At 38.6% G+C, this 24,836-nt stretch overlaps 1 protein-coding gene across 2 annotated transcripts in view; it reads left to right on the plus strand.

The window, feature by feature from the left end:
• Positions 1-643: 643 nt before the first annotated feature.
• Positions 644-24,836, plus strand: part of DECR1 (2,4-dienoyl-CoA reductase 1) — a 39,910-nt gene continuing 15,717 nt past the window's right edge. Inside the window, exons 1-5 of one of the 2 annotated variants that reach the window (XM_047842280.1) lie at positions 644-857; positions 12,448-12,650; positions 15,177-15,234; positions 15,359-15,445; positions 16,405-16,552. In XM_047842280.1, coding sequence (XP_047698236.1) covers positions 807-857; positions 12,448-12,650; positions 15,177-15,234; positions 15,359-15,445; positions 16,405-16,552 — 547 coding nt within the window. In that variant the 5' untranslated portion in view covers positions 644-806. The remainder of the gene's footprint in view (positions 858-12,447; positions 12,651-15,176; positions 15,235-15,358; positions 15,446-16,404; positions 16,553-24,836) is intronic. The other variant, XM_047842279.1, reaches the window with a different exon arrangement.

The raw sequence follows: 24,836 nt of genomic DNA on the forward strand, positions 1-24,836 counted from the left end.
ACTATACCACGTGGCATTCAGGGCTCAGTTCTTTCTGTACGAACCCAACTGAGCGGTGCTAGCAGGAATAAAGTTGTTTTCCTGAAACAAAGGCCTCAGTGTCAGGACTCTGTGTGCAAGAATCCTACTACAAGGTAAATATTACTACTCTGATGGCGTATGATTCAGCGCCACACTAACGAGGAATTAGACCTGGGGTCGAGGGGCGCCAGGGTAGCAGCCAGGAAGACACGCCCCACCCCGCCCCTACCCCTGCTGGCCCCGCCCCTACCCCGTGGACCCCGTGCCGCCGGCCCCCCACCACCCCCCCATCCCATCCGCCCGCTTGCAGCTTCCCGCTCCCGCCCACCGCGACCCCTGCCAGCCAGGCTCCGACCACTCTGGCTCCGCCCCCTTTCCCTCCTCCTCCCCCTCCTCCCCCTTCTCCCCTCTTCCTCCCCGCTCCCTACTGCCGCGGCCAGTGCTAGCCCGGCCCCGCCCCTCCGGCCCCGCCCCCGCCCCCCCCCCCTCCTTCTTCCCTCTCCGGTCCACCCCATCCCCGTCCCCGCTCCAGCGCGCCCCGGCCCCGCCCCAACACCGCCGGTCCGCCCGTCCTCCTCCCCTCTCCGGTCCGCCCCGCCCCCGTTTGGCCCCACCCCGGCCCCACCCCCTCCTCCCCGCTCCGGCCCTCCCCACCCCCGCCCCCCTCACCCCGGTCGACCCCGTTCCCCGCTCCCGCCCTCCGGGGGACCCTGCACTCTCCTCCTCCCCGCTGAATTCCGCCCCCAGTGCCCGGGGCCCTCCAGTCCCAATCCGGGAGGTCCAAGATGGCGACACTAGGCCGAGTCTTCCTTACTCGGGGCCCAGGTCCTCGGAGGGTAAGACGACGGAGCGAAGATCCAGACCCGGCATGCGGGGAGCGAGGACGGGGGGTTCCGGGAGAAACGCGGGAGCAGTGGGAGCCGGGAGGCGGGGTTGGAGTTAAGGGTCAAAGCCACATTTGCTATCTGAGAAAGTGTGTGAGGGTCATGCTGTGATTCGCAAAGTTTTCATGTCCCTAAGAAGTTTCAAAGTTGTGTGGAAATAGGTGGAAAGACTGGAGACATTGCACACGTTGGCCCTTTGCGGAGGGAGAGGGACTGGGTCGGGGGGGGGGGTCCAGAGGGGGCATTGGCCTTATAAGAGACATTTAAGGGGAAGAGCCATTCATGTGTTGTGCAACTTAAACATTAATACAAGCATATTTACATAAAGCTTTTTATGAAAAGGGAGAAACCCCCAGCTATCTAGACTCCATTTCCCAGAGGTAAAGCTGGGAGAGAAGCATCTAAGGCTGGCTTTTATCTATATCTCCACCATGCTTTGGGAAGGACAACTTGTTTGCTGGTTTGTCAACTTATGTATATCCGTTGGACTCATAGTCCAAATAAAAAAAATGCGAGTGAAGGGGCGCCTGGGTGGCTTAGTCAGTTAAGTCTGACTTGGGCTCAGGTCATGATGTCAAGACTCCTGGGTTCCAGCCCAGCATTGGGCTCCACACTGACAGCAGGGAGCCTGGTTGGGATTCTTTCTCTGTCTCCCTCTCTCTCTCTCTCTCTCTCTCTGTCTCTCTCTGTCTCTCTCTCTCTCTGCCCCTCCCCCACTTGTGCTTGCTCTCTCAAAATAAATAAACTTGGGGGGGAGGAAATTCAAGTGAAGACAGGATAAGGAGGAGAAAGGAAGACGAAAACAAAGCAATAGTGGGGGTGCCTGGCTGCCTCAGCTGGTTGTGTCAGGCTCTTGGTTTTAGCTCAGATCATGATCTCAGGTTTGTGAGTTAGAGCCATGGTGAGTTCCAGCTTGCCACAGGCTGTGTACTGGCAGCTGCAGAGCCTGCTTGGGATTCTCTGTCTCCCTCTCTTAGTGTCCCTCCTGCTCATGCTCTCTTTCTCTCAAAATAAATAAATAAATAAATAAATAAATAAATAAATAAATAAATAAATAAACATTAAAAACAAAACAAAACACCAGTAGTATCCAAGACAGCTTCTTCCACAACCGAAGTCAAAAATCTTAATAAATTAAACCAAAAAGTTCAATTTCCTTAGCTAGGTTGAAAAATTATTTTGCCAGCTGTGAAAAAAACCTTTTTAAATCAAATAGAATGGGCAGTCATGGAAGTTTTTAAAATTTGATTTATTTGTTTGTTTATTAAACATTTAAATATATATACATATATATATATATATATTTTTTTTTTTTTTTTTTTTTTTGAAAAAGAGAGCACAAGCGGGGGCGGGGCAGAGACAGAGAGGGAGACAAAGAATCTGAAGGGGACTCCAGGCTGTGAGCTGTCAGCACAGAGCCTGATGCGGGGCCTGAACTCTGGAAGGGTGAGATCATGACCTGAGTCATGACCTGAGTTGAAGTCGGATGCCCAACCGTCTGAGCCACGCAGGAACCCCTTTAATTTTTTTTTTTTTTTAAAGGAGAGACAGTAGTTTCAAATGTGAACACAAGGAAATAATAGTATGCTAAATCTCTCAAGTAAGAAAACTTTTCTTTTAAAAAGTGATACTTGTTCAACCCCAAAGTTTTGTTGATACTGTTTTCCTTTAAAGGTTTTGGATACAGATCATTGTAGAAGAAGCTTGTGTTTTCTGGACTCTTCTCAACTTTCTCTTCCTACAACTCCGCGAGGCAGAAAAGTCTCCAGAGATTTTTTTTTTTTCCCCACAAATCATTAGGCCTGTAGTAATAAGGTCACACAGACTGTATCCCAGCTCTTCTGACACCCTTAGACAATGAACTCATTTAAAAAGTAATTGTAATCTGACAATTTTGAAATTCTTTTGCTTAAGAAAAATAGAAGTTTTGAGGATTGGGGCTCAGGGCCCAGAGAAGCCTGTTCTGGTGTGGTTGGTTTTCTTGGCACAAGCAGGCTTGGGCTTAAATTCCTAGGAGAAGAGACTTTACATCTATGAAGCGGGTTGTTCCAGGGAACATCAGATTTTTGTTAGCAAATACCAGTTGTTACAATTAAAACCTAATTTGAGTAATTTTGTTACCAAGAACAAAGAAAAGTTTCATTTGTTGAGTTCTATTTATGAAGTGTTACCTTAAATTGTTCTGTTTAACTAGTAGGCCTAAGTTCAATGCAACAAACATTTACTGAGAACTGGCTCTGTGCCTGGCCCTGGGTTGGGAAGATAAAAAAAAATGACCTTTGCTCTCATGCTGATTTCAGTTCTACTCAGGAAAACAGTCACATGTTCAGCTGTTTATCAGGAAATGCTCATTAAGTGCCTATTAAGTGTTAGGCATTCTTTAGAGATAGTTGGTTGAAAAACTATCTGTACCATCATTAAGTTTCATGTATATTTTTCAAGCTAAGAGATAATCATGACTGGACATTGAAATCGGTTTTGTGGAACAAGATGAGTTTAAGAAAAATGAAATGAAATAGAATAGGAAATATCAGAATTCATCTCGGTTAGTAAGGTTAAGTTTACTTTGTGAAAAAAAATTTTTTTTAATTTTACCATTCTTCCTTTTATAGATTAATTCTTAGATCTCTGAGATGCACACTGCCAAGCTTCCTTTCTTTTTGTTGTGCTTAAAAAATTTTTTTTGTTTAAGTATATTTGTTAGTTTTAGACAGAGAAGAGCCAGTGGGGTAGGGGCGGAGAGAGAGAGAAAGAGAGAATCGCAAGCAGGCTCCGCACTACCAGCAAGGAGCCTGATGTGGGGCTCGGACCCATGAACCGCGAAATCATGACCTCGGCCACAATCAAGAGTCAGATGATTGAGACTGAGCCACCCAGGTGTCCCCCTTTCCTTTTGTTTTTATCAAGAGCAATAACTTTAGGATCTTTAGGATCTAACTCTTGCTACTGCCTGAAAGAACTGTGGCACTCATTTCCTCACCTTTTTTAGGTCTTTGCTCAAATTCACCTCAGTGAGATCTCCACCCCTATTCTATGCCTTATTTTTTCCCATAGTATGTATTAGCTTATAATATACTATATATATTATTTAATTTACTTCTCCTCCTCCCTCCAAAAAGAAATCTCTCAAGGTAGAGTATTGTATCTGTTTTTGTTCACTGCTGTGTTAACATTTCCTAGAACAGTGCCTAGGGCATAGGAGATGCTCCATAAAAACTTGCTAAAAATAAGTAAATGAGTTAAATCTATACCAGCTCATAACATCATGTTTATCTCTAATATATTTTTTTCATATAAGCAAATTCCCATGTAAAAAACCTTTTGAAGAATCGGGGTTCTATTTTTTGTCCCCAAAAAAGATTGCCGAGATGTGTGGGTGGCTAAGTTGGTTAAGCATCTGACTCTTGATTTTGGCTCAGGTCATGATATCACTGTCGTAAGATGAAGCCCCATGTTGGGCTCTGTGCTGGGCTTGGAGCCTGCATAAGATTTTCTCTCTCCCTCTCCTTCGGCCCCTTCCCTGCTTGTGCACTGGAGCTTTCTCTGTCTGTCTGTCTGTCTCTCTCTCTCTCTCTCTCAAGAAAAAGAAAGGAAAGAAAGAAAGAAAGAAAGAAAGAAAGAAAGAAAGAAAGAAAAAAAAGAAAGAAAGAAAAAGAAAGAAGTCAGGTAGTCATGTTAGTTTTGGCTAATGTGATGGGGATCAATGAGATTACTCAATGAGAGGTTAGCCAGAGTGAAGATCCCAGTTGAAAATATCAAATTGCCTGCTCATTTATCTCCTTGATTTCATCTCCCTTTATTGTGTGGTATTGGCGAAGCATCTGTTTCGTCCACATCTAACTGCCAACAGGTAAGAACCGTAATAAAAATGGGAAGCACACCCTGGAGCACACAGCAGCTACTTTTTCAAGGACTCATGTTCATTGCTATGAGATGTATCCTTACTTAAAAATGTAATTTCTGTCTTGCTACTGGCAACAACTACATAATTCAGCCTAGCCACTGCAGCTAGGAGTCCAGCTAACTTTCTTTTATATTTGCTCAGCCTTACCTTCAAGTTGCTGTGGCAACGAGATCTGTGTTCTGCAGTTGCTTAGAAGAGCCGCTGTGCAGTGCTCTGCTTTCAGTTAAGGAGAAGGTAGAGGTACTCAAGCAATCCACACACGCACAGAGCTCGAGAGTAACATGGCCTGTAGCAAGCCATGGGTATGGGTAGAGTTTGGGTTCTTCAATTCTTTTATGGTTTATAGGGTTGGTTTTGGATTAGTGGGTGGGACAATTCTTCATTCTGCAGGACTGTTTGTACAGGAACATCAAGTAGAGCATCCTGCCCAGTCTCCTCTTGTATTTCCAGATGTTTCCAGCTAAGAGCCATGTCCACTGTGCTTAAGTGGCAGTGGTCTGGACATTAAAAATAACGCATGCAAGGCACAGATATGTGCCCTCTAGCAACTGGACAAAATAGATGGGGAAGTAGTTACTGGAGGTTTAGCTGTGCACAGACTATTGAGTTGTGTTGGGAATGTAGAATTACGCATTTTTCAAAGCATCCTTTGAAAAATAAAATTGTCAGGTCTTTACCAAGCTGACATCTTAATGTGACAGTCAAGGCCCAGTCTGCAGAGCTCTTTTCTTGTGAATTTGGGTCAGGATCAATTTGTTTTTAAAAAAATATTCATGTTGACCTAAATCAGCAGTACCTCATGTTGTACTTAGAAAATCCAAAAAAAAAAAAAAAAAAAAAAATTAGGGTGATGTTTCATTGTCTTTATAACTCACACTTCAGTGTGGAATATACAGTACACTTTATTAAAAAAATTTTTTTTTCATGTTTATTTATTTTGAGAGAGGGAGAGAGCATGAGCAAGGGATGGGGCAGACAGAGAGGGAAAGAGAGAATCCCAAGCTCCGTGCTGTCAGTGCAAAGCCCGATGCAGGAACTGTGAGATCATGACCTGAGACAAAATCGAGAGTCGGACACTTAACTATGTACACTTTAAATAGCACTGATCGTATGCCAGTGTTCTTCTTGCTGACACCTTGTTTTCCTCTATACCCTTTCTATATTGTGTCTTTGCATATATGATCTGATATTATGTTAACCACTTCTAATCAAAAATTAATTTATGAACATACCAAACACTCAACAGTACAAAAGGATGCAATGACCATACAAACAGTCCCTCTCCAAGAGATTAATGCTGTGAATAGTTTCTTGTGAACTATTCTTCTTGCTGTGAGTAGTTTCCAACAATTTTTGTTTATGTATCAACATATATATGGAGATATTTTCATTAAAAGAAACCACACAAATGGGAGCATTTTATATATATTTCCATACCTTGGATTTTTCCCTTAACACATGATGCTTCATGTTGTTGGTACTCAATAAATTTGTTGAGCGATTGAATAACAACATATTGTTATTAGAATAGAATATAGTCTATTAAAAGATATACAGTATTGTGTTATATGGATGTGCCCTAATTAATTGAGCATCCCTTTGGAAATGCAGATAGATTGTTTTTTGGTCTTTTTTGATTGCAAACAATGCTTTAGTAAATATGTTTGTTTGGCTCATCTGAGTGCCCTGTGTTTCTGAGTCCCTAAGAGTGAATTTTGAGATATGCTTGTCAACTTTTGCAAAAAGCCACCTGGTGTTTTGATAGGAATTGCATTGAATCTGTAGATCCATTTGGGGAATACTGCCCTCTTAACAAAATTAAGTTTTTCAATCCATGAACACAAGATGTCTTTTTTATTTATTTAGGTCCTCTTTAATTTCTTAATGGTGTATAAAGTTTTTAATTTATAAATCTTGTACTTTTATTAAATTTATTAGTAAGCATTTTATTCTTTTTGATGTGATTGTAAATAGAATTGTTAAGTTCATTTTGATCTTCGTGCCTTTCTTTGAACATAGCTTCTTCCTCCCACCCAAAAAAGTGAGTTTATCTGTTGGATTAATTCCTAAATGTTGAGTTGCTGGGTCAAAGGATATGTGTAGTTTAGTCAACATTTTGATATGTGTTGCCAAATTGGCCTCCAAAGAAGTTGGCCCAGTTCATTTCAACAGATTGTAAGAGTGACTTTAATCAGATATTTTTTAGTATTCCCAATCTTTTGTGAGAAAAATGATACCTTCTTTGTCTAATTACATCACTTGGTTGAAAGTATGGTTGTATATATTTTTTGCATGTGGGCTATCTTTTAAGGTCTTTGCCCAGTTTTTCGATTTGCAAATGATCTGTTCATACTCATACATCAATAGATTTGGATTAATATTTAACATGGCATAATTTAGAGTCTTTGGAAGTGACTATTTCAACTTCATGAAACACATGGCAGAGACCTGGGTTGTATCCATCGCTGCGTAAGATTCTACTTGTCTTCTCTCATGTACTTTGGATGGCATCGGACCCTGGCTGATCACCATTACAGAAAATAAAACAAGCATTTACTAAATGCCCAACTGGTGTTAGAAATCCTATTATAAAGGGGAGGCTGGCTGGCTCAGTTGGTTAAGTGTCTGACTCTTGGTTTCAGCTCCGGACATGATCTCATGGTTCCTGAGATGGAGCCCTGCATCAAGTAGGGCTCTGCCCTGACAGAGCAGAGCCTGCTTGGGATTGTCTTTGCCCCTCCCCCCTCACTCTCTCCCTCTCTCTCCCTCTCTCCCTCCCTCTCCCTCTCTCTCTCTCTGCCCCTCTCCTGCTGATGCCCTCCCTCCCTCCCCCTCTCTCTCTCTCAAATAAATAAACAAAAAAAAATTATTCCTTAAAAAAACAAGACACCCTATTACAGTTATGAATGGAGACTGTTCTGTCTTCCTGGGTGCTCACAGTCTGGTGCGGAAGGCTAAGAAAGACTAAGATCCTGATGGAGGGAGGGATTCATTTGGCCCATTTTTAACAGACACACATGTTTAAAAGTGTCAACAGTTTTTGACACTTTGGCTTGGTTTTGAAGGCTGATCAAGAAAGAAAGTGGCTAGTTTAGGCAAGTGAGAAATCAGCAAAGACCCGAGCAAAGACCAGAAGGTGAAAGTTCTTGGCAAGTTTCAGGAATGCTGAGGGGTTGGTGAGCATAGAATAAACCTCTAAGTGGTGAAACTGATAAGTAGGTCTAGGAAGGTAGGTTGAGGCTGTATTGTCCAGCTTGAATGCCAGTAAAGAGTTTAATTTTTGTATTTTCAACTCTAGAGGACATCTGTGCTTTTGAGGTATGCAATTTTAATGTGGGAGCCCTGTCAATTAGTAATGGTGACAATGATAGTGAGATAACTAAGCTAAGAGCTATTTAAATATGACCTTTAGCCCACAACTTCTGTGTGAGTGTCTGTTATTATAGGATTTTTACAGATTTGGAACTGGATTTTCTTAATAGTATACCTCGATCATTAAACAATTACTTTTACAGAAAATTGTTTTATATGAAACTTCAGAAACTTTTCTGTGGTACAAAAAAGAACAAGAAAAAAGAGAAATCATATTCCCCTTTTCTATTTTGTATTAGTTTCTTGGGTTTTATCTAGATTAGGAGTCATGCACTCAAATGCCTCAAGTTCTGAGAGGCTCTATAAATGACAGTGATTGCCCACTGAAAAGAGTTTACTTTGCCTGCGTGAGTGAGGATTGGGCAGAGCTTAGGTCTTGTCTCAAGTGGGCATTAACTCAGCCTTATTGGAAGCTGGACCTCAGTGTCAGTAGAGCTTCTGATTTTTATCTGAATTCACTCAGTATCTAAATATTGGCTCAAAAGTTTTAAGACATTGGGGGTGCCTGGGTGGCTTAGTTGGTTGAGTGTCCAACTTCAGCTCAGGTCATGATCTCGCGGTTCATGAGTTCGAACCCCATGTAGGGCTCTATTCTGACAGCTCAGAGCCTGGAGCCCACTTTGCTTTGGATTCTGTCTCCCTCTCTCTGCCCCTCCCCCACTCATACTCTGTCTCTCTCTCTCTCTTAAAAAATAAATGAACTTAAAATTTTTTTTTTTAAAACATTGGGCAGGCCTAATAAAACATTGGTCCTAGGATCACCAATCTGCCTTTATTGTAGGTGTTTATTCTAGACATTTGAGACTAGCCAAAATACTTAGGTAATTTAAGAATAAATCTCATTGCTATACAGTCCTCATTCTCCGGGGAGAAGACAGTCAAGACTCTTAAAGAATTGCCATTCTGAGGATTAAAAGTACAATCACTTTTCATGAGTTTAGATGATATTGTTTAGGACCACATGAAGGAGATAGATATTGTTTATATGATGTGGGGGAGTCGTGCGTATGGAGGCAGATGATAGCTGATTTTCTTTTTCTGGGAGATTGTAGAACTTCTAATTCTAAAAGTGAATTTGTTTGCCAAAATGGAAGATGAGAGAGGGTTGTAAGAATTTTAGGGTTTAAAGATATCCAGAGAACTCAATCTTGATATGCAAGGTATTATTTCTATTTTCAAAAGACAACTAATTTCTAGAAAAAGCACAGAGCAAGATTTGAAAACTTAAAAGTCTATTTTGAATCTACTTTTTATGACTCAAAAAGAAATGGCAAGGGCACCTGGGTGGCTCAGTTGGTTAAGCATCCGACTTCGGCTCAGGTCATGATGGCATGGTTTATGAGTTTGAGCCTGGCATCGAGCTCTTTGTGGATAGCTCGGAGCCTGGAGCCTGCTTCAGATTCTGTTTCCCTTTCTCTCTGACCCCCCCCCCTGTCTCTCAAAAATAAATAAATAGTAAAACAATTAAAAAAAAACAAAAAGAAATAGCCAAAATGCTATTTCAGGTTGCTCAGAATTCTTTGTAGAAATAGGAGACCGAATACAACAAGATTCTATGAGGTCTGTTCACCTCAATGGGTCTTAATGTTGAAATGAACAAGTTGTTTGTAGACAAATAGATGGCTTGAATTTAATATTCAACAGCATATATGCTATGAATTATCAGACGGTAATGTGAATTAAAATAGCATATCAATTTCTTCACTTTTGGTTTGGTGGGAAAGATCAGTGTTGATTAGATCAAATAAAATACAACAGGTAAGCCTGTGCTAAGTAGTAACCTAATACGTTATAGACACTTATTAGGAACTGTTAATCAAACTGATTATTTTTACCTGTATATTCTTCTACCATTTGGGAGGTTGAGACAATGTTTTAGGATAAGTAAAAAAAGTTTATATGCAAATATTTTGCATAATTTATCTTTTGTAAAGCACCACATCACATTCCCTGTACAAAGCAACACTAAATAAATAAAAATTCATTTTAGAGTCTTTGGAAAATTGGAACACAGTTTTTTCATCATTAGTGAGTAATGACAGACTCCCTAAGCTACTTGTGCAAATTTCCTGTTCTATCATCTTAATGTAATATTCTCGGAGGCGGTGGCAGCCTTAGGTAAAACTGCTATTTATGTAGAGAAAGATTATTGTAGGTTGCTTGGATTATTCTGCTTTGGCAGAGGATACAAAAAGAAAATGCTTTGTCAACCCGAAGCCAAAGGATGTACAATGACCAGCCTGGAGCATAATCAGATTTACAAATTTATCTTCACCAATTATTTTATACATGCTTTCAGATTTTGTCTTTCAGTAACATGTTTTTCCTGATTGTAAAAGCAAGTCGTACATATTGAAAAGATAAAAATGCTAAAACCCAACAAAAGGCAAAAGTAATCATCACCTAGAGATAGTAATTGTGTAAGGAAGATATGGGTGGACTCTGAAGTCAGACACATCTTGGATTTGAATCAAGTCTTTTCTACTTATTATTTGTCTTTAAAAGTTAGTTACTGGGGCGCCTGGGTGGCTCAGTCGGTTGAGCATCCGACTTCGGCTCAGGTCATGATCTCGCGGTCCGTGAGTTCGAGCCCCGCGTCGGGGTCTGTGCTGACAGCTTGGAGCCTGGAGCCTGCTTCGGATTCTTTGTCTCCCTCTCTTTCTGTCCCTCCCCTGCTCATGCTCTGTCTCTGTCTCAAAAATAAATAAAACATTAAAAAATTTTTAAAAAAAAGTTTGTTACTTGATCTTCCTGTGTTTCACCTTTTTCATCTATAAATTGAGGATAGCAATAGAATTTACCTTATAGGATTGTTGTGAGATAATGCATTTAAAGTTTTTAGTAGACCTTGGCACATGATTAATGGTGAATCTACTACTTACTGTTATTTCATTAGTCTTTTTCCCAAGCATATATTTTTATTTACAGTTAACATATTGTATACTTCTTTTTTCACGTAACATCATATCATAAGCATTTTCTTGTGTAATTTCCAGTTGATAAACAGCCTTATCCTAAATCATTGACCACATTTCCAATTATTTCCTTAGGAGAAATTTCTAGATACCCGAGACCAACTGATAGCAGCTCACTTATTCTAGCAGGAATGCAGGAATGCAGGAATATTCTAGCAGGAAATGATACATTTTGGAGTTGTAGTCTTGCAACCATGACCTGATGGGGAACATCACATGCCTTTTTGGTGTGATCATTAAGCTCTGTAGGAGTTCAGTGAGTAGAGAGAGGAAATATACAAGGTAATGATGAGGGAGGGCTTTGGAGCCTATCAGACCACATTTGAATCTTGGTTCTGGGACTTGGGCAATATATTTAAAATATATTTAACATAACTGTCCCCCCCTCCCCCCCCACACCTCCACAGCACAGTGAGGTTAAAATAATACCTGTTTCATGGGCTGGTGAAGATATCGAGTCTTGACACATGATAAGCACTTAATGAAATTAGCTCCTTATTGTTATTATGTTCAACACTTAAAGTTTTTTTTTATAATTAAATGTGAGAAAATGGCAGTGATTTTCACAAGTAATGTGAGAGTATAAGTTGTAAGGGATAAGATAGGGCAATGCAAATGTTTTCAGTGTAAAATGTTTTAATTTTTCCCCTATTTTAAATATAACAAATAATTATCTGTTCTAAATTTATTATCCAGAAGACAACATGGGATGAGATATTTGATTTAATAAACTTATAAGGACTTGTAATAATTTTCTTCAGTGATTCAAAGATGGAATGTGATTTTTATCCAAGTTATTCTTATTGAAAGATGAATATGCTTTATGTCAGTTCTTTTTATATAAATTTAAGCAAAACCCCTGTAAATAATAATGCTAGCATTTATAGAACATTTAGTATATGCTAAACAATGTTCTAGGTATTTTACTTATGTTAATTCATGTAATGCTTACAATGTCTCAAGAGTAAGGTTCTTTTATTGTCTTCATTTATGGAAGAAACTGAGGCACAAAGAGGTTAAATCACTTGCTGAAGTTTATACAACTAAAGAGAAAATATGTCCTATGTGGTCTTTGTCCAAAGCCCATGCTTTTACCCATTCCACTGTGTTACTTAACATTCCAGTGGGGAAAAAAGTAATAATTGGTTAAATACAATACCAGTACGTTTACAGTGAGTTTGTTAATCCAAGAGTTTGATTAATAGTGAATTCAAGAGTAAGTGTTTTGAAATTCATCTATTTTGTGGAAATGCACGTGTGAAAATTTCAATTAATCTTTTTTCCCTTTCAGTTTTTCAGTTATGGAACAAAAATATTGTATCAAAACCTTGAAGCGTTTCAGTCTAAATTCTTCCCGCCCCTTCGAAAACCGATGCTACCACCTAATAGTTTTCAAGGAAAAGTGGCGTTTATTACCGGGGGAGGTACTGGCCTTGGTAAAGGAATGACAGCTCTTCTGTCCAGCCTAGGTGCTCAGTGTGTGATAGCCAGCCGGTAAGTCACGCTCACCAGTTGCCTGGCAAGAGTCTAGTATAAAACATTTCTGTGCCACAGTATTGAAAACACTATATGCCAGAGTTTTGTGATTTTCATCATCATTTTCTGTGAATATCCTTTAGATTATTTAAGTAAATCTCCTTGGAAAAATCAGTTATACTTGTAATGATAGAAATGCAGATGGGATCCTGATTTGCATTGGTTCAGTTTAGGATTTTTCGACTTTACAATGGTGTGAAAGTAATACACATTCAGTAGAAACTGTACTTGAAGTTTTGAATTTGGAACCTTTCCCAGGCTAATAATATGTGACGAGATACTCTGATGATGCTGGCAGTGAATTGTAGCTCTCAGTCAGCCACTCAGTCATGAGGGTAAATAACCGATACACTTCCGACCATCTTGTGCCCAGATAAACCTTCTGTTTTTCACTTTCAGTACAGTATACAGTAAGTTTCTGTGAGATATTCAACACTTTATGATAAAAAGGCTTTGCATCAGGTGATTTTGCCTAACTATAGGCTAATGCGTTTAAGGTAGGCTAGGTTAAGCTATGGTGTGCAGTAGGTTAGGTGTATTAAATGCATTTTCAACTTATGGTGTTTTGAATTTATGGTGGGTTTATTGGGTGTAACCACATCATTAACTTGAGGAAGATCAGTAATGATTGATAATGGATAAGTTAAAAACTACTGTAGGGGCGCCTGGGTGGCGCAGTCGGTTAAGCGTCCGACTTCAGCCAGGTCACGATCTCGCGGTCCACGAGTTCGAGCCCCGCGTCAGGCTCTGGGCTGATGGCTCAGAGCCTGGAGCCTATTTCCGATTCTGTGTCTCCCTCTCTCTCTGCCCCTCCCCCATTCATGCTCTGTCTCTCTCTGTCCCAAAAATAAATAAACGTTGAAAAAAAAAAACTACTGTATTGAGGCTGCTTTTTTTTTTTTTTTTTTTTTTTTTTTTTCAGTGAGAGTGATTATAGTTACTGCTTCAAAGGCTAGTTAGCCTTGTACCTGGGTAATGGATATAATCCTTCCATTTTCTATAAGATGGGTAGATATTTCAAAACATCTCTTGTAATAAATGTGGGAAGGATAAGGCCATGTAGATGGAATTTCTTATTTAGGCCCTATAACTATGACTATTTTTAGGACTCTATGCCTATGTAAGTGTAGAACTTTAAAGACTGGTTAAAAAATCTTCACCTTCCTCCTATTTTGAATAGTGTAAAATTTTTAGATAGGCTGAATAATAATCTGAATGACAAGTCACAATGTAATTTACAAAGGGCCAAAGGAATCTCTTTCAGATGTTTCCTTTCATGCAAATTGGCCAGAACATTTTTTTTATATTGTAACATTTTTGCAAGTATTAAAATCTTATTTTCTTTGTAACACTACATAATTTATGCTTATGGTTTATTTTTCATGTTTCTTTTGAGAGTATGAAACTAAATGCATATAATGCTTTTATAGCCATAAATTTGGTCTAAAATCTACTAACAAATTTTATACGTAACAGATTTCATATAGTATAATATAAGCTTACATTATATCATAAATGTATTTTCTTTCTAAAGCAGGCTTGGGCAAGGGAACAGAAATTATTGTAATTAAGAAAATTTATTTACTTTTTTTCATATTTTAAGTTTTTATTTAAATTTTAGTTAACATAGTATAATATTGGTTTCAAGAGTAGAATTTAGTGATTCATCACTTACATATAACACCAATGCTCATCACGAGGGCCCTTCTTAATATCCATCACCCAGCTAGCCCATCCCCCTGCCCACCTCCCCTCCAACAACCCTCTATTGGTTCTCTATTATTGTTAAGAGTCTTTTATTTGCCTCCCTCTTTCTTTTTCCCCCATTCTCTGTGTTTATCTGTTTGAGTTTTTAAATTTCACACGAGTGATATCACGTGGTATTTGTCTTTCTCTGATTCACTTATTTCACTTAGCATAATTTTCTCTAGCTCTATCCACATTGTTGCAGGTGGCAAGATTTCATTCTTTTTGATGCCTGGGTAATATTCCATTGTCCATTTTGTGTGTGTGTACACACACACACACACACACACACACACATACACACACACACACCGCATCTTCCTTATCCATTCATTAGTCGGTGGACATTTGACATTTGGGCTCTTTCCATAATTTGGCTATTGTTGATAATGCTGCTATAAATGTTAGGGTGCATGTACCCCTTTGAATCAGCATTTTTGTATTAAAGAAATAATTTTAAACTATGAGTAGATATAAAGCAACTAGTTTAAAAGTAAATAATTCAATAATTGAGTATCAAGTATACAAAAATTATACTAAATTAACTTGTGGAAAGTAAATTCATTCAAACTGATTTGTTTATAGATACAGCTTTTGTATTTTGTCAAAAATGCATGTGTTTAAGCTATAGATTCTCTTTGTTTTTAATTTATGGAATTCAGTTTATGGAATTAAAAAGAAAAATATAATATGAAGTCATTTCAGAATTCATGCAAAGTATCATATTTTTATTTCTAGAAAGATTGATGTTTTGAAAGATACGGCAGAACAAATTTCTTCTCAGACTGGAAATAAGGTACATTAAAAAGAGTTATTTAATTCGGATTTAGAAATAAAACATGCTTAAGTAACTTTTTCATGCTTTTGGTTTAAGAAGTCTGGAAATTGTTGGATTTCTTTTTCTCTGTGTTATTTTTCAGGTTCATGCAATTCAGTGTGATGTGAGGGATCCTGAAATGGTGCAAAACACTGTGTCGGAACTGATCAAAGTTGCGGGACATCCCGACGTAAGTTCAGTGCTGATAAGCCAGAACAGGATGTTGATAACACCCACAAGAGTACTAAGGATGCACTCAGGAAATAAAATATGTATGTGAGCAAGTGCTGTGTTGAGAAGCTATTTTCTTTCTTAAGGGAAGAGCCAGCTCAGCTCAGAGCAGGGAACAGTTTAGGTGAACTGCTATACCATTTCCTTTCAGAAATACTTAAAAAATGCATTTATAGTCATATAGAACAAACTTGATTTCACTTTATTTAATAAGATTATGAAATAAGAGCAATTATCCAACAACACAATATCTAGTTTAAATGATTCATGCTCTTTGCTTTTCCTAATAACTTTTGATTATCTCCATCAGTAGAGGAGAATAATACAAGTAAAGAAATCAATAAAATACTCCAGGTTTTTCCTTTTAAGACCCGAGTTGTGTATGAGTATTTGGTTGTTGTTTGGTTCTCATATGGGAAAGAAGCAATTTCCTCCAGTAGTCTCAGAGAGCGCTCTTCTGAGTTAAAGATATTTTCAGACAGACCAGTAATATTGAGTCTGCTAATAGAGCTGGGTAGAATCTTTACTGATAGTGAAGAAACATGTTATCAAGCAAGAATTTCATTGGGTAAAGTAAGCCAAAATGTCACCAGAAATTAAAAGGCATTTTGAGATTCCTTGAAATACAGTGTAGATAAGTGGTAGACATGCTTAATCTGTATTTGTTTTCTTAATGATAGATTCTACCCTAATTTTGAGACAGGCAATAGGATTCTGAAATGTGGTAAATAACACAGGGGATTTTTACAGGCTCAAAAAAAGTAAAACTGAACCAAATCTTGTGGTTTTATTTCATAGCAGACTATCAATTTTACCTTAATGGTATTTGGATTAGTATGTTTTAGAAGTAAAAACTCTGGAGGGAAAATGTTCTTCCTTATCTAAAAATTTCTATAACTTGCCTTATTGCTTTATTAGATTGTGATAAACAATGCAGCAGGGAATTTTATTTCTCCCACTGAAAGACTCTCTCCTAATGCTTGGAAGACCATAACTGACATAGTTCTAAATGGTACTGCCTATGTGACTCTAGAAATTGGAAAGCAACTAATTAAAGCACAGAAAGGTATGTTTATTAATTCTTCATATATTGATTGAGTCCCTACTGCACACAGGTTCTGTGATAAGTCCTGGGATATTTACAGAAGTCAATAAGACATTGCTGGTATCTGTGCAACTCATAGGCTAATGGAGCAGAAAGATAACCTAAATAATTACTGGATGTTGTGATATGAGCTGTAATAAATATACATTTCATGTATGTTGGAAACCCAGAGATAGGAATGACTAACTCTCCCTAGGATGATTGAAGATCATCCTAGGATAGGTTGAGGAACAAGACACAATTTGAGCTGAATTTTCCAAGATCCTGATGTGGAGAAGTTGGGGTGAAAGGAGGGTGGCAAGTAAATGAAAATGTCCCAGGAAAGAGACCTGATAGACGTTTAGGGATTGATGAGAAATTTGATGTGGTTAGAGATAAGGAGGCAGAATGGTGGGAAATGAGTGGGGATGTGGATTGGGTGTAATTGGGAAAGTTCTCAATATCGAAATAGAAAATTTGATGTTGGGGTACCTGAGGGCTCAGTCAGTTAAGTGTCTGACTCTTGGTTTTGGCTTGGGTCATGATCTCATGGTTTTGTGAGTTCGAGGCCCACATTGGGCTCTGCTCTGGCAGCAAGGAGCCTGCTTGGGATCCTCTTGTCTCCCTCTCTCTGTGCCCTTCCCCCACTTGCACTGTCTCTGTCTCTCTCAAAATAAATAAACTTAAAAAAAAAGAATAAAAAAAGAAAATTTGATGTTACTTGTGAAGGAAATGGGAGTTGTTTTCTTAGGGATATCTCTTGAAGGTGTCTCCTTCAAGTCATGTCTTGGACTTGATTGGAAAGGATACTGACAACAATGTGGGGGGTGGAAAAAATTAGGGAGACCATTCCGAAGGGTTTGTCTTTTCTTTTGGTATGTGGCCACATGACATGAGGGGTAAATTAGGAGACATTTAGCAGATAAAATCAATAGGCCTTACTGATTACATGAGAGAATTTGTGCTGGGTGAGTAGTTTGGATGATGATGACATCGCTGTGATTGAGAACACTGGGGAAAATAGATCTGCAGGGAAGTTACTAGAACATTTCTGTTTAGTACTATGAACAAACTCTATTCATGAAATATAAGTAGTAAATATATGTGTAATTTATGTATGTGTGTAACGTGTGTACATACTTATATGCCTAGAATCAGAGTATATTTGTTCATTTAATGGACACTTACTGATGACTTTTGTGTAACAGGTCCTGTACTATATGCACAAATGACAGAGGTGGATGAGACTCTGTCCCTGAACAAGGTGGGGGGAGGGTGCAGTGGGACTTGAAAGGGGTATTTCTTAGGGTAGAGAGCATTCTGAACAAGGAAAAGGGGGAAGAGTCCTTGAGGCTTGTGGGGAGAAGGGAAGGCATGGAGTTGGCCAGGTTCCTTCTGGTTCGGAAGCCTTTGCCTCATTAGATTCCATTTCTTCTGTACAGTGTGGATAATTCTCAAGCCAGCTTGAGAAAAAATGTAGGAACAGACAGAAGGATGCTGGAGAGGTGCTGCCTGTTTTTGTATGTGTACAACTGCCATCTTTTGTCCCTGAGCTCATTGAAATAGAAACTTCAGGTCACTTAAACCAGTTCCATTTGGAGCTTCCAAGATTTTTTTTTTTATCTTTTTCTTTCTCTGTCCTAGGATCCTTGACCTGTGTGCCTTTTGTCTCTCCTGTCTCCGGTTTTTTTCTCCTTATCTCTTACTCATTTCTCTATTTCTTTCTCTGTCTCTGTCAGTTCTTCATTCTTGGTTCCCTATTTTGTTCTTCATCTTGGTCTCTCTCACCTTTGTGTTTCTCTGCTCCATTGTCTCTTTTATTCCTTCCGCTGCCCATCTCTGTGACTCTTGATTTTTGTCTGACTCCCCCTTCTTTTCTCATTATTGTCGTTCATTTTAACAGACTATGATCTATTTTTACTCATCACATTGGATTAAAATTCTATGGGCTTCATTAAAAATATATGAGCTAAGACTTTTAAAAGATGGAAGCCAGTTTTTATTCTTCCAAGATTCCTGTCAGTTATTGATGCCATAACCTGACAGAGTTTGAAGGACTTGTACCACTGGGCTGTGGAGTACAGTGCACAGGGCCTATTCTGGTATTGGAGCGACAGTCAAGGAACTTAGGTGCTGATGATCTCTGAAGTGTGTCAAAGTGGAAGTCAGTTCAGAAGGCAGGCAGTCTTTGGTAATTTGTGGTCAGAAGTACGTTAGGTGGTCTGGAATCTAGGAAATTAGTTAAGGTTCTATATCCAGGGAACTCAGACTAGAGAAGGGAAGGCAACTTGAAGGCAGACATTGGCTGGCAGGAATTGGTGATGACATATGCCCTTGGAGAGGGGATAGCAGATGACTGAGGATCACGAGAGAGGTGACCTTAGCAGAGACAGAGAAGCTAGAACTAGGACATTATTAAAGTATGTTTCTAAGTAGCATTGAAGCAAAGTTAATAATTATGAACAAATAAAAGATTTAGGAAACTCCTGGGGTGTCCAGGTGGCTCAGTTGGTGGAGCGTCCGACTTCAGCTCAGGTCCTATCTCACGGTTCGTGAGTTCGAGCCCCGTGTTGGGCTCTGTGCTGACAGCTCAGAGCCTGGAGCCTGCTTTAGATTCTGTGTCTCCCTCTCTCTCTTTCCCTCCCCCACTTGTGCTCTGTCTCTGTCTCTGTCTCTCTCTCAAAAATAAATAATGAACATTAAAAAAAAAGATTTAGGGGCGCCTGGGTGGCGCAGTCGGTTAAGCGTCCGACTTCAGCCAGGTCACGATCTCGCGGTCCATGAGTTCGAGCGTCAGGCTCTGGGCTGATGGCTCGGAGCCTGGAGCCTGTTTCCGATTCTGTGTCTCCCTCTCTCTGTGCCCCTCCCCCATTCATGCTCTGTCTCTCTCTGTCCCAAAAATAAATAAAAAATGTTGAAAAAAAAAAAAAGATTTAGGAAACTCCTAAAGACATTAGCCCAATGTACTCTTATAACCACAAAGGTTGGTAAATACATAGCTGATCCTTATTGGGAAGAATATTGAAAATATTATGCTGAGATCCATTAGTCTCTAAGGTATCACGTATCAATGTAAAAATTAGTGAACAGTGTGGAAAAGGATACCTAATTTTATTAAAGAATTGAGAGAACTTGCAATGAAGAGAGACTAAAAAAGACACTAATAGAGGGTTTTATTTAAATGTAGTTGAGGAGACTACCTGTTGGGATGAGCACTGGGTGTTGTGTGGAAACCAATTTGACAATAAATTTCATACTAAAAAAACTAAATAAATGTAGTCACAAAGGACATGCATAGGATAAATACTGAATTTTTACATGAAACCCTAGATCACTAGAAACAAGAGATACCTCCTGAAACTCAAAAGAGGTGATTTAAGGACGTGTAAAAAGTATTTTATTGAGGTAACACTAATAATACTTTATACCACTGTGGTACTATTTAATTTACAATGTACTTTTATATATCAGTGTGGAAATAGAATGAAATCAAGACTATTATAAGCTTATTAAAAAAGAATAAATAAATGCAAAACATAACTCAAATGTATTAACTTTAGCTTGTTAAAATTGAGGTAAAATTTGTATATAGTGAGACCCACAGATTTTTTGTGTTCAAATTGAACTTTTAATAAGCTTATGCACTTAGGTAACCATTGCGCCAGGCAAGACATCTAACATTTTTACTGCTCCCAAGGGTTCCCTCTTCCATCTTCCACTTACTCCTCACTATCTTAGTTTTTAATATATTTTTATTTGGTTGTTTGTCTTTTCATTATTGATTTATAGAAATTCTTTGTTTAATCTGGACTGAGGACTTTGTCAGATATAGTATGTCTTTAGAATATTTTCTCCCAATCTGTCGCTTGTCTTTTCATTTCCTTATCAGTGTCTTTTGATGAGTTGAGGAAACTAAATTTTGATAGTAAGTCCACTGAACGGTTTTGCAAATTGGCTCTAGGAGGTTGCTTTCCCAACAGCAATTTATATGCATTTGTGCCACATTCTGGCCCACACTGGATTGGTTATATTACATTTTAGCCGTCCTCTATAGTTGTCCCTCATTTGTGGTGTTAACTTACATTTCGTGACTAATGAAGTTGTGCATCTTTTCCTGTGGTCTTTGCATATATTCTTTGATGAAGTGTCTGTTCTAATCTTTTGTCCGTTTATTTATTAGGTATTTGTCTTAGTATTGATTGAAAAGTTATTTTACATATTTTGAGTATAAATCTTTTATTAGATACATGCTTCGCAAATATTTTTTTCTCAGTCTGTGATCTGTCTTGTTCTTAACAATGTCTTCTGAAGACAAAAGGTTTTTAATTTTGATGTTGTTCAGTTTAATGAGGCTTTTCTTTTATGACTCATGCTTTTTGAGTTGTATCTAAGAGATCTTTCCTTCACCCAGGGTCACAATTAATTTCTCCATTGTTTTCTTCTGGAACTTTTATAATTTTCACTGTTACAATTAGGTCATGATCCATTTTGAGTTAATGTTTGCATGTGGTATGAGATAACAGTCAGGATTAATGTTTTGCATATATCTGTCCATCCTTTCCTCATTGAAATACTTTGGTACTTTGGTGGAAAATCAGTTGATATAAATGTAGGTCAATTTCTGACCTGTCTATTCTGTTCAGTTGATACATCTATCATTATTTGATTACTTAGCTTTATAATGTATACATATATATAGATTAGCTTTATATTAATTTGACATCAGGTATTGTGAGTCCTCCAACTTTATTCTTTTTTCAAAATTGCTTTCACTATTCTATGTCCTTAGCATTTTCATATAAATTTTATTTTTTTTTTTAATTTTTTTTTCAACGTTTATTTATTTTTGGAACAGAGAGAGACAGAGCATGAACGGGGGAGGGGCAGAGAGCGAGGGAGACACAGAATCGGAAACAGGCTCCAGGCTCTGAGCCATCAGCCCAGAGCCCGACGCGGGGCTCGAACTCACGGACCGCGAGATCGTGACCTGGCTGAAGTCGGACGCTTAACCGACTGCGCCACCCAGGCGCCCCTAAATTTTAGAATTCAATAATTTTTACGAAAGAGTCTCCTGAAATTTTGACCAGGAGTCAAAATTTACAGATTTATACATTATAGATTATAGATTTATAGATTATATTGAGGAGAAGTGATATTTTGACAATATCATCTTTCAGTCAGTCTGCATGCAGTATCTTTCTATTTGTTTAGGTCTTTAATCTCTGTCAGCAATGTTTTGCTCTTTTCAGTGTGTAGGTCTTATTTCTGCCAAAGAATTTTATATTTTTGGTGTTATGTTAAAGGATATTGTTTTCTAAATTTTATTTTATAATTGTTTGCTTCTAGTATTTAAAAATATGGTGGACTTGTTTTTGTACATCGACCTTTTTTCTGTGAGCTTGCTAAAATTAATTAATAGTTCTTACAGCTTTTTTGGTAGATTCCTTAGGATTTTCTATATTCTTGATAATTTAAAAAAAATTTTTTAATGTTTATTTATTTTTAGAGAGAGAGAGAGAGAGAGTGGGGGAGGGGCAGAGAGAGAGAAGGAGACACAGAATCTGAATCAGGCTCCAGTCTCTGAGCTGTCAGCACAGAGCCCAATGTGGGGCTCGCACCCACAAACTGTGAGATCATGACCTGAGCTAAAGTCAGATGCTTAACTGACTGAGCCACCCAGGCGCCCCTATTGATAATTGTTTGTGAAAAAAGTCAATCTTTATACCTTCCTTTCTAATCTGTATTTAGTTTCCTTGCCTTATTTTACCAGCTGGGACCTCCAGTACGATGTTGAGTAGCAGTGGTGAAAGTAAATGTTTTATCTTGATATCAGGAGGAAACCACTCAGTCATCATTAATTATGAGTTTACCTATAGGTTTCCCTAAGTGTTCCTTATCAGTTGAGGAAATTTGCTTCTGTATCTAGTTTGCTGATTTTTTTCTTTTAAATCATGAATAGGCATTTGTCAAATCTTCTATGTTTATTGACATGCCCAGCTTTAAAAACCTGTTAGTATGGTGAATTCCATTGATTAATTTCTTAATTTTTTTTAAAATTTACATTCAAGTTAGTTATCATATAGTGCAACAATGATTTCAGGAATAGATTCCTTAATGCCCCTTACCCATTTAGCCCATCCCCCCTCCCACAACCCCTCCAGCAACCCTCTGTTTGTTCTCCATATTTAAGAGTCTCATGTTTTGTCCCCCTCCCTGTTTTTATATTATTTTTGCTTTGCTTCCCTTATGTTCATCTGTTTTGTCTCTTAAAGTCCTCATATGAGTGAAGTCATATGATATTTGTCTTTCTCTGACTAATTTCACGTAGCATAATACCCTCCGGTTCCATCCGCGTAGTTGCAAATGGCAAGATGTCATTCTTTTTGATCGCCAAGTAATACTCCATTGTTTGTATGTACGTGTATGTATGTATATGTGTATATATACATATACACACACCACGTCTTCTTCATCCATTCATCCATCGATGGACATTTGTGCTCTTTCCATACTTTGGCTATTGTCGATAGTGCTGCTATAAACATTGGGGTGCATGTGCCCCTTTGAAACAGCACACCTGTATCCCTTGGATAAATACCTAGTAGTGCAATTGCTGGGTCATCGGGTAGTTCTATTTTTAACTTTTTGAGGAACCTCCATACTGTTTTCCAGAGTGGCTGCACCAGTTTGCATTCCCACCAGCAGTGCAAAAGAGACCCTCTTTCTCCACATCCTCACCAACATCTGCTGTTGACTGAGTTGTTAATGTTAGCCATTCTGACAGCTGTGAGGTGGTATCTCATTGTGGTTTTGATTTGTATTTCCCTGATGATGAGTGATGTTGAGCATTTTTTCATGTGTCAGTTGGCCATCTGGATGTCTTACCTGGAGAAGTGCCTATTCATGTCTTTTGTCTTTTCATTTCTTCACTGGATTATTTGTTTTTTAGGTGTTAAGTTGGTAAGTTCTTTATAGATTTTGGATACTAACCCTTTATCAGATATGTGGTTTGCAAATATCTTCTCCCATTCCATCGGTTACCTTTTAGTTTTGCTGATTGTTTCCTTCACTGTGCAGAAAGAAGCTTTTTATTTTGATGATGTCCCAATAGTTCATTTTTACTTTTGTTTCCCTTGCCTCCAGAGATGTGTTGAGTAAGAAGTTGCTGTGGCCAAGGTCAAAGAGGTTTTCGCTTGCTTTCTCAAGGATTTTGATGGCTTCCTGTCTTACGTTTAGGTCTTTCATCCATTTTGAGTTTATTTTTGTGTATAGTGTAAGAAAGTGGTCCAGGTTCATATCTCTGCATGTCGTTGTCCATTTTTCCCAGCACCACTTGCTGAAGAGACTGTCTTTATTCCATTGGATATTCTTTCCTGCTTCATCAAAGATTAGTTGGCCATAGGTTTGTTGGTCCATTTCTGGGTTCTCTATTCTGTCCCATTGATCTGAGTGTCTGTTCTTGTGCCAGTACCATGCTGTCGTGATGATTACAGCTTTGTAATACAGCTTGAAGTCCATAATTTTTGAATTTTTAAACCAACATTGCATTCTGAATCTAAATCCTGCTTGGTTATGATATATTATCCTATTTGTATATTGGTAGATTTGTTTCATTAAAATTTTCTCAAGGCTCACTTTTTCAGCTTCCAGCTATTACTTTTAACTGAGGTTCTTAGAGCTGTAACAGTGCTTTTTCAGTTTAGGGATCAGCCAATTATTTGAGGGCAATTTGTATGCAAATGTTGCTTCCTCTTTTCACCTGCTCTGGCAGTCCTTACCTCTGTTTTTTGTGAACAGATGATGTGTTGGCTATAGCCCTGCTTTTTGAAATTGATTATCATGTTTAAGCTATGTCCAAAACATGTCTCCTTCATGTACCACTGTCAAAAACATAGTACATGAGTGTTCAAAACAGCCTGATAAATGTCATTTTTGGCTGCTTATCAGAATTTTAAGTTACTTGTTTGGGCACCTTGGCGGCTCTGTCAGCTGAGTGTCCGATTTCAACTCAGGTCATGATCTCAGGTTCGTGAGTTCGAGCCCATGTTGGGAGCCTGGAGCCTGGAGCCTGCTTCAGGTTCTGTGTTTCCCTCTCTCTCTCTGTGCCCCTCCCCCTCTTGTGTGTGTGCTCTCTTTCTCTCTCTCAAAAATAAATATTTACCGTTAAAAACATTAAAAAATTACTTGACATTGAAGTTAAAATATTGGCCACATACCCATTATTGTCTTTTAAAAATGTGTTTGTCTGGAGGCACCTGAATGGCTC

This window comes from Prionailurus viverrinus, chromosome F2, assembly GCF_022837055.1.
Source record: "Prionailurus viverrinus isolate Anna chromosome F2, UM_Priviv_1.0, whole genome shotgun sequence".
Taxonomy (NCBI): Eukaryota; Metazoa; Chordata; class Mammalia; order Carnivora; family Felidae; genus Prionailurus; species Prionailurus viverrinus.